This window comes from Ptychodera flava, chromosome 6 (assembly GCF_041260155.1).
Source record: "Ptychodera flava strain L36383 chromosome 6, AS_Pfla_20210202, whole genome shotgun sequence".
In the NCBI taxonomy this organism is placed as follows: domain Eukaryota; kingdom Metazoa; phylum Hemichordata; class Enteropneusta; family Ptychoderidae; genus Ptychodera; species Ptychodera flava.
Window position 1 is genome coordinate 39,515,978 of NC_091933.1, and position 10,078 is coordinate 39,526,055.

Genomic DNA, 10,078 nt, shown 5'->3' on the forward strand with positions numbered 1-10,078 from the left:
GTGGATTTGAAACATTTCAAATTTGAGATGGTTTAGCCAGCCAGACCTAAGCCGGTGTAAAGATTAACTCTATCCGCAACTTAGCTGCTTCAGAGCCGTCTCAAACACCCTCACATGACAGATATTTGTATAGGATAAAGCCCGAGTACGAGGGCTCTTCTGGTATATAAAGTCCAACCCAACGATAAAATGTCGAGGCCGCAGGCCGAGACATTTTATCTTAGGGTTGGACTTTATATACCAGAAGAGCCCGAGTACGAGGGTTTTATCCGACTTAAAAACTATCGCCCCTAACTGATATATTTTCGTTTTCAATGTGTTTACGTCAACCGTCCCCTTTGTCAATGTAAGATGTTTAGGATATGAATTAAAACTTTTATTTGTGAAATAGTCTTCCAATGTAATGGAACATCCTATAATTGCCCTAGGGCACATTATATAAATGCCCTAGGGCACAGCAGATTTTGTGTTGCAGCTGGTTTCCGCTGTGTTACCAAATTTGAATATTCTACAGAATATGACATGTTCACTTTTGATTGGACAGTACTTTACTACGGCGCTGTCATTCGTTTCTGGAATTTGGTGACCAAGGCTTTATGAGTAAATAAAACACCCTGAATTGAGCACTCTGATTGGTCAATCAACAGTAGATAGTTTTTAAGTAACATATAATGAACAACAGCCAACATTTAATTTCTTTTTGTCATGGCTGCCGAACAGAAACATCTGTGGCAATAATTGGGCTGAGGATGAGTTCAGTCTGCTTATCTCAGTCTTGGCGGAATAGCACTTATGTGACCCAATACAATCCATAGGAAATACATGTTCCTGCAATTGGCAGTTCTGAACATATCAAAGCCATGGGCTTAATCGGTAAACGATTGTATTTGGTCTGCATTCAGGTCATAAAGGTGATGACGACTCCACCTGTAACACGTATGCAGCATGGAAAAAAACAGAAGACATGCCAGTACGACATCATTCATGTCCATGCTAGAACATCGGTACCAGATTTGCATAAATTCACAGTATGCAAATAATATTATAATAGGCAGAGCCTCTCTTTGAGATGCGGCCTTCATTGGCATCATGGCCGCCCTGCCAACAACAGGGTATGGATCACCTGAAATTTCTCGCTCTATTAATCCGTAATCGTTTCTTTTCAAACAAACAAAAATCATGTATACGCATTTTGAAGAGTAATGGACCACCAGGTTCCTTGTTTGTGCAGTTTTATAGCAATAAAGTAAGTGAAACGGACATTTATTTTCCCGTAGCCTTGTGGCCTAGTCCATAGCAACGTTGTAAACATAGGGGGATACGCATCTGTAGATTGATTGGCTAAGAAACAAGGGTTAAAGGCTGTGAACCCAATTCAAACTCTTTATACATATTCATGATTGGTTTTCCCACGTTCTGTATGAATGGGAACAGTGAAGGACTATGTTGACACGAACGACGCATTTGTAACTATGCGATGACCCATGTATCTATTTTTTACATCCATGGATGACCACACCCCAGCGTTCAGCAAACTCCACATATTTGATACCTGGTGGTAAGATGTTAATGCTTTCATAAAGTTTACTGTTTATTATCTCGTGTATAAAGATTTTGTATGCCTTTCTTTTGAAATTGTTCGGGTTAATTGTCGATTAAAAGTGACGTGCAAACCCGAAGTTGTTTTGCTGAATAATAACTACACGGTGCATGTGTGTCGGCGAAGCCACAGACTCTGCACAGACACGCCTGATACTGTGCATGGAGGGACATTACGTACAGATACCCATGTACCCTGTAACTGAAGTGATATGTCCACGGTCAGTGTATACTTGCGTGTACACCGGCAGCCATCTAAGTATGAACAGGGAGTGGCGAAGTCAGATTTAGAGCAAAGTTTCGCCGGCGATTTTTCAGTAACTAGACCTCAAACACCAAAAATAATTGGTTACACATAATGCAGGTCTGGTCTTGGAATAAATACCCAATTTGGGTCATCAAAGACGTGTCAACAAAAAAGATGCAATCATTAACGGGACCTTGCACTGGCCGCGGTCAAAAATAACATCGGGGATTCACGAAAAGTAAGTACTCCACAGAAGTCGATTTCTTTCCCAGATTATGATAACACTTATTAGGAATGCATGGAACGGACAACTTGAAAATCTATGGAGCGCTTTAACGAAAATCTCTATTTTCCCACTGCGGAAGAAACTGGCTAACCGTCACTTGTGAGCGCTGGCTGCACGTGATTTTTTGAAGCAAAATCCTCATAATGCATGCAAATGAGGTACCAATCTCTCAGTGTGATGTCAGCTATCTTGTTACAATGCTGTATGCTTGGCCATATACACCTTTTGAACTTGAGAGCACGCATTAAGTTGGTTTAAACACTAAAACAAAGACTTAATTTGTGTGTGTGGACACAAGCGCAAGAAGACTCAAAACTATTAATCCCCTGTGTTTGCAATCACAATTAGTGTCACAGAAACGTTTCCAATTTTTTCCAGTCTGAACACAGTATATGTATTACACTGAGTTGACAGCTTGGATACTTTGTACCTCAACATACTTTGCAGAGAACAAGAAACTGCAGTCTATATCAAACTAGTGAAAAGTGAAAAAAATCATCCAAAGTTACAGTTACTGACCCTCCATTGTCTAAAAGCATTTCAACACATACCCCCCGTACCAGTCAAAAAACTCCAAAACTGGCAAAAACAGAAAATTGTCCCTTTCAATATGCTGCAGGTATGGTGAAAATGCTCATTACTCTTATAGTGCACATCATTAAGAATATGATTTTCCAGATATATTCTTGACTGGCCCCAGTCGCTTGGCTTTTCAAGGCAATATTTACTGGCTGGCCTAGGGTTCAACCTACAATCCACACAACAGCTTGCCAGAGTAGAGTATAATGCTTCAACTTTGTGATCACCTCACCTCTGATGTGACAGTCTCCTAATGTTTGTTCCTTCAGTTTACTCTGTTTGAATGATATGCCCACAGACTTGGGGCAAATCTACATTTATTCTAGAGGAATCAGGAATCTGACTGTGACCCTAAAATACAAGGTACATGTATCTGAAGCTCAAATTCAGGAAATGTTGGTATTCTGCCAGACTTTTTAATCGATGGCAAAGAGTGAAAGACACATACCTTTATGCGAGTACAAATACTAATATCAAATTAGCCAAATACTAAGATTACCATGTATAGCAACGCTAGAAGTTATACCATAATCCTAAAGTAAAAGCATGCCTGCTGCACAATAATGGCTCCACCATATGAGTTACCACTTCACAAAATGGTAACCAATTCATGGCTCCAGCTATGTTCACTCTGAGCACTAAGGGTGCACACATACCAGGACCCATGAGGGCTTTAAATATATCTCACACAACGTGTTTAGCTATGCATTGTACTTACCTCATTGAATTCTCCCGCCCATGTGAGTGCCACATTGTAATTTGTTTCATTGTGAAATTTGAACTGCAAGAGCATGAAAAGAATGAAATAACAAGCTGTTAAGAAAATTCATGAGGTTTTAACACCAATGTCAATACTTTTTGTGGACATAAAACTGTAAAAATAGGACAAGAAAAATAATAAGATATAGCTTACTGTCTAAAAACAATTGTTCATGATTATTGCATGGCAATTTATTGCTCAAGAAGGCCTATTACATTGATGAAGTTTTGTGGGTTGCTCACATAAAAAAAAATACCGTCAAGGACAGTGTGCTCACATTTGGTTTGAATAACACCGTACCCGACATCACGCGACATTTATGTCAAGGAGTTTGCCAAGCGAGTGCAGGAGTTCATACACACATAATGCAGATTCATAAGAGCAAGTTCACCGATCTGCTAATTTTTGGAAACGAAATGCAAATATTTGTTTTATTTCATGCCTTTTCTTTCTTTAAATATAACCCAAAAATTAAATTACGTCAAACGTGAATTGCGAGGGTTCACAAATGATTCTTGTGTGCATGTTGTCTAAACTTATCAATTACCCGCAGACTCCACAGCTGCTAGCTGGACCTCAACACTGAACGTAAAACAAACCCGGCTCAACTTCTGGAAGTGCTGAAACTAGCAATTTTTGCTATATGAGGTCAGTCATCAAAAGTTTGACTAAAAGTAAAAATCTCTGAAATAATTATGTGTGCGCTGGTATTACGCAAGTCGAGTGACTCCACTGTAGACTAGTCGATACTCTGTCTCTCGGAACACGCTGTCGATGACAGCCTGCACTGTTCTACGCTACGGCGTGATTATTATTAGTTTGATAAAATCGGTACAAGAACACATATAAATAAAGTTTGAAAAAATAACACGAGTTAATCTCTCCCATCGTAACGAAGGGCGACAAGTTTGCAGTGCGGTGCAAAAGCTAAGAAAATACAACAGACATTTTATGTTGTCAAGAGTTACATGTGTTCGTCTCATCTTGAGGTAGGAAAACTAGCAAGTGACGTCCCTATCGCACAGTGTCGGCGCTAACATGAACTTGACAATCATTTGTCACAAAGAACATGCATAAATTGCCGATCGCAAGACAGGAAGTAGACAATTTGAGTCAAGAACATGTGAATGCCCGATCGCGCGACGACAGCACACAGGTCTCGATCAGATAGACTTTTTTACACAAGTTTCGACGTCTTCGTCTTGACTGTGAACTCTGGTAACCAGATTGTAACCGTTGAGACAACAGTATACAGTTAATATGCTAGTTTAACGTTCAAAAATTGGATTAAATCGCTAATTACCCTTCTCTGTTTGTTGTGTAAATTCCACCCACTGCTGGCAATAAACATTTGCCAGTTCAGTGTATAATTTCTTTCTATTTTCACACGATCTGCAATCCTAAACAAATTCAAAATTCCCAAAACTGACTCTAAATATTTCAACTTAGTCCTGATGTAAGAAAATATGCAGAAAATAGTGCGCGAGTCGGACTTCTTGGTCACAATGTGTGACGCAAAGGTCGTTTGCACAAATCGTCGATTTTCTCAGTTCCGTTTTTAGCAGTGCGTACATTATTCAAATAAGTATAGGTCGGCGGCGCCTGGACAGACTAGCCTGATTTTTCACCTGTGGACAGTGAATGAATATATCTGAAAGAACGGGTCTGGAAGTGAAGATATCCTGACAAACGTGAACAAAGGCCGATAGTTTATGCAAATAACGTCAAGTTGACACTTTGAAGGCGCATTGTGCGAAAACAAAAGTGAATTTCAAAAATCCAGGACACAGTTTTTCGCCCAGTATACCCAGCCGTCGATTGCCGTAAACAGATCACCAAGGCTGATTGGAGATTTGTACTTACACTTTTTTGAGTAAAAAATCTAAAAAACACGTGTTTTTGAGTAAAACAGGTGTATGCGCACTGTTTTTGAAAAACTAACAAATTTTCTGAACTCTTCGGTGACCGAGCAGATAAAAAAAGTACCACATGTCGGGTGTGTGACCACGTCTTCTTTGTGAAAATGAGGAATGAAAATAAGTGACAATGAACCTGAGTCGCTACCTTAAGTTAGTTACAGATAGTGAAATGCCTTCCACTGTGGGTGGTGATTACAACATCTGGAATTATCCGGGATCCAAATTTCTCATCAGTTCTCAAAAGTTGCAAAAATTGGTCTGCAATGAAAAAATTCACCTCAGCTTTGTTTTCTGCATCAAATTTTCCTACAAATTGATACCAAATATGACAAAATTATGTTCACAGCCTTCGAAACTGTCTCACAACATATCCTGGGATGGTGTAGGTCATTTAAGGTCACAAACTGAGAAAATTACCTAAAATATACAAATTTGGGGGTTTCCCAACACTTTGAGCAGAAAATTTATCTAATAACATCCCTTGGGTCTTTATACCAAATTACAAAGCTATCAAACAAGTAATTTTGAGAACAAGTTTTCTTGACCAAAAATGACAATATTTTCTTAAAAATACAAATTTGTATATTTCAGGACAATTTCCACATATCTAACTATTGTCATGTCTGTACGTCTGTGTACCAAATATAAAAGCTGTCTGTCCAGGGATTAAAAAAGAAAATACTGTTCAAGATTTTTTGACCAAAAATGACAAAATTGCTCCAAAATAGTAATTTTCCCAATTTTTTCATAATTTCAACAAATTAGAAGAGTAACACCCTCACAAAGATCTAACCCAAATTTGAGAGTGATTGGGCTTGCAGTTTCAGAGAAAATTAAGGATATCTTAACAATATTCATAAAACTGTATAAGGTTCACCTAAAGGTACTTGCGCATAAATTTTCAAAGCAATCAAAAGAGCGGTTCTCGAAATATTAATTCTTGACCATTTTCACATTTTGTAAGCTCATTTGCATAATTTTGGCAATGCAGACTTCATTTGAACAAAATCCCATCTATAGCCCAGGATGCATCTACACACCAAATACCAAGCTGAAATGTGCAGCGGTTTGCGTGTTTTTGATGTTGACGGACATACTGTACGTACGTACATACATACATACATACATACATACATACATACATACATACATATAGACGCCATCAACTTCAGCTTATATGATAAACTCACTTTGGTATAACCAAATATGAGTTAAAAATAGCTCTTCTTCCTTCTGATGGGATATCATGCAAACATCCATAAATTTCCTGTACAATTGAAATACCATATAATGAATGGCAACTTTTTCATTTATTAGATTAAATATTATCCATTTCAAAGGACATTTTACATTAGATCATAGGAAGAGTAAACTTGTCCTTGAAAAAATCATGCTGAAAGATACCCTTCCAGCTAAAAGCAAAATACTGTATTTGATACTATCCGATATTGCTATTTCATACTTTTAAAAAACTTAAATCAATGCAATTATTGCATTGGAATATAAATGATTGTGGTCTACTTATTTTCACCATTGCGGCTTTGGTGAGCTATGTAAATGTACACCATAGAAAATAATATTCTGGTATAATACCCGTATTACCATAGGAAATAGTACATGTAGTATAGTGTAACACCATAACCATTTTTTGCTCACTGAGACTGGTATTATTACAAATTTGTAAATATTTGTATGAACTATATGCTTCCAAGTGACCTTGGCAATATTTTCACGTTCAAAATCCACACATGTTATAATGAGCATATTTGAAGAGCATGTTGCAAAACACTTATTCAGAAACCGTTAAAAGCCCAATATCACAAGTACCTTGTGACTACGCACATGATTACCACAAAAAAAATCGGTGCAACCCGAACCATAATTTTTGCCTTGCCAATCAATTGAACTAAATACTAATCTACTTTACCTACTAAAATAAATATAAAAATTAAATATGTCGCACCAACAAAAAACATAGTGTACTAATAACTGCATGCGCAACCATAGGTCACAGCTGGTGTTTGATTTGCACGACTGGAACACGCGTACACGATCTGAGTACAAACCAAAACAAGGAAACGACACACACAGTACCGCTATACAACAGAGTAGGCCTACTGTGTTTTAATAACACAGGCAAGCGGTCTCTTCTCGTTAATTACGCCATAACAGAGTTTTTTTCAAATAAATGTAGATACATCCTGAACTTAAACAGACAGCAGAGAGGATATTTTCCTGGGTATTTTATGAGTAACTGAGTACTTACGGAAGATTTTCCCCTATCACGTAGACGATCCTTATAAATGTCCTGTATGCTACAATCGGCAGCGTCCCGTGGATTTACATTTCGGACATGTCGCTTTTTCGCCTTAAATGGGAAAGTTTGCCTTCCTTCTTGTTTCATGGAATGGTCGCGCAATATCACAGATTTTGAGGAAAGGCGGTCGGTCTCCTTCCTTGTGTAAGCAGTTGCCACTGCAACACAAAACAAGAGCCAAACTAGCTCTGCCCACCAACTCTTGGTCGCCATATTTACGATGCTGAAGTTATTTTCGTATTCGTTTTCGTATTCGTTTTCGTATTCGTATTCGTATTCGTATGGAGTCACTGACAGAAATTGTTATTTCTAGTCCAGGTTTCAGGTATGAAACGTGCAATATACGATATTTACTGAGGTTTAAATATTGTGATAATTTGATTCGTAATTTCATCTGCCAAATTTGGTTAAATTTACATAAATTTGCATTTGTAGATTTTAAAGAATTTGTTCACTTCATTTTATTTGAAAAAAAAAATACTTAAAATCGGTTGGAATCTGGTAAGGCAGCATCTTCACTTGCCAATGTCTCTTGACCGGGCAGCTGGATGCACCCCGAAATCAGGTGGTCAGTGCCAAGTAATGGGACTCGTGAGAGCGGATGCAAAGGAGCTGCCCTGGACTGTACCATTTTTGCGGGGAGGGCAGATTTTGTGAGGCGCTGCAAAACGGGTGACTGTTGAAAGCTGTGATGAACGGGGACTTGTCCAGGACAACCATCTGAATAAAAAAATGTGAAAATTGTTATATCCGGTCATCCTTTTGGACTCACTTTAGAATGATCATATCCATTTACAATTTGTATTTCAAGTATTTTACTTGATTTTGATATGGCTCTACGTAGACCTGAAATAAATTATAATAACAATACAATACTTTACAAAACTCAGGGAGTGCGGTAAGGCAAAAATTACAAAATTGCAAGTTACGACAAAGTTGTACGTGCTGCTACAGAGGAGAAAGTAACAGAAATAAATGACAATAGGTAGTTTATCTTTCAGAGTAAAGATGTGAGCAATAATAACATAAAACCGGACCGACCGATAATTCATGTATTACATTCAATCAGGGCTCAAAGTAGCGACCATTTTCAGTCGCATAGGCGACCAAATTTTATGAGATTGCGACTGAATTTTTTTCAAGACATTTCTCCATACCGTATACGTGATCAAATACAACATAGGCCTAATTCGCTCAGTGTTCACGGAGCATTGTCCCGAAAGGCCGCGACCCCAAAATACGCATTGAATAAGCATAGCCGTTGAGCGGAGTTACTCAAAGGTTTGAGCGCGTTCTCTCCACTGCACAGCGCTGCCAATGTGTCTGCTGATGTTATCTTGAATGATCTGTCAAAATATCGCATGAATTTAATGATAAATTTTACTACAATCCAATCAAGTATCAGAAGCAGTTTTAGTGCTGTCACATCATTTCAATTGAACCAATCATAATCCCAGCATAAAATGTCATCAAAATATAGCTGACAAGGGAAAACAAGCAACCAGTAACTGCAACATGTTTCATGCGTTCACGTGCGTAATGAATATTTGCGTTAGTGGCATGTGACCGGCTAGACCATTTCCGGAAATCGTCCTTTGGAAAGCAGATCAAAGCATCGATTTCATCAAGCTTGGACTGGATTATCCTCTTTCATAAAGGTTTTTGTTTTCAGCTAGATCTAAATAGCAAGCAACTTTGTTGAAATATCATGGCAAATCTGCCGGGTAGCGACTGCAATTATGTAGAACCATGGAGGTAGTAGAGAACAGACCATGGATGGGACTGTGGCGATGACCTCAATGACCCGAGCGAGTTCGATACACGCCACAAGTACCGCTGCGATATCACAGCTAGGATTAAATGCGCATATACGTTTGAGTTTCGTTCTCTTGCCTACAAATATCTATCGAAAGATGATAGTTGCTGCATTTCTATTCAGAGTTTTTGTTGAAAAAAGTAGCTATCTACGGCTAGCGGCTTAATTGGTCCTCCAAAATAGTACTGCTGAAAGTTTTTGGAGTGACCTGCAGAACGGAGTTTGTAGAGCGGGGCAAACTGCGTAACACTAAAACTGGATCGCACAGTAACAAATGACGGAAACCGATCGAGCCAGTTGCGACAGCTACTAGACTAGCTGAAGTCTATTTATCATAGAATACAGGTATTTCTCGATATTTCGCGATGCAAATTAATTTCCATGCATTCTGGTGTATCTTATCATAACGCAAGTTGATCAACATGTTCTGGCAATGACAGTTGACGCAAACGCAAGGAAAGAAAAAGAGATGGGCCGTACTGAAATAAAGACTCTGACAACAGCTCACACATAATTTAATCTTTATTAGGGAAACAAATGTACCGATCGGGACAT

The 10,078-nt window shown here is 38.5% G+C and overlaps 1 protein-coding gene across 1 annotated transcript in view; it reads right to left on the minus strand.

Annotated features, from left to right (window-relative positions):
* LOC139135756 (sortilin-like) overlaps positions 1–7,942 on the minus strand; it is a 42,307-nt gene extending 34,365 nt beyond the window's left edge. Inside the window, exons 1-2 of the mRNA XM_070703437.1 lie at positions 7,657–7,942; positions 3,430–3,492 (exon numbers count right to left, since the gene is read on the minus strand). Coding sequence (XP_070559538.1) covers positions 3,430–3,492; positions 7,657–7,920 — 327 coding nt within the window. The 5' untranslated portion in view covers positions 7,921–7,942. The remainder of the gene's footprint in view (positions 1–3,429; positions 3,493–7,656) is intronic.
* Between the last annotated feature and the right edge of the window lie 2,136 nt (positions 7,943–10,078).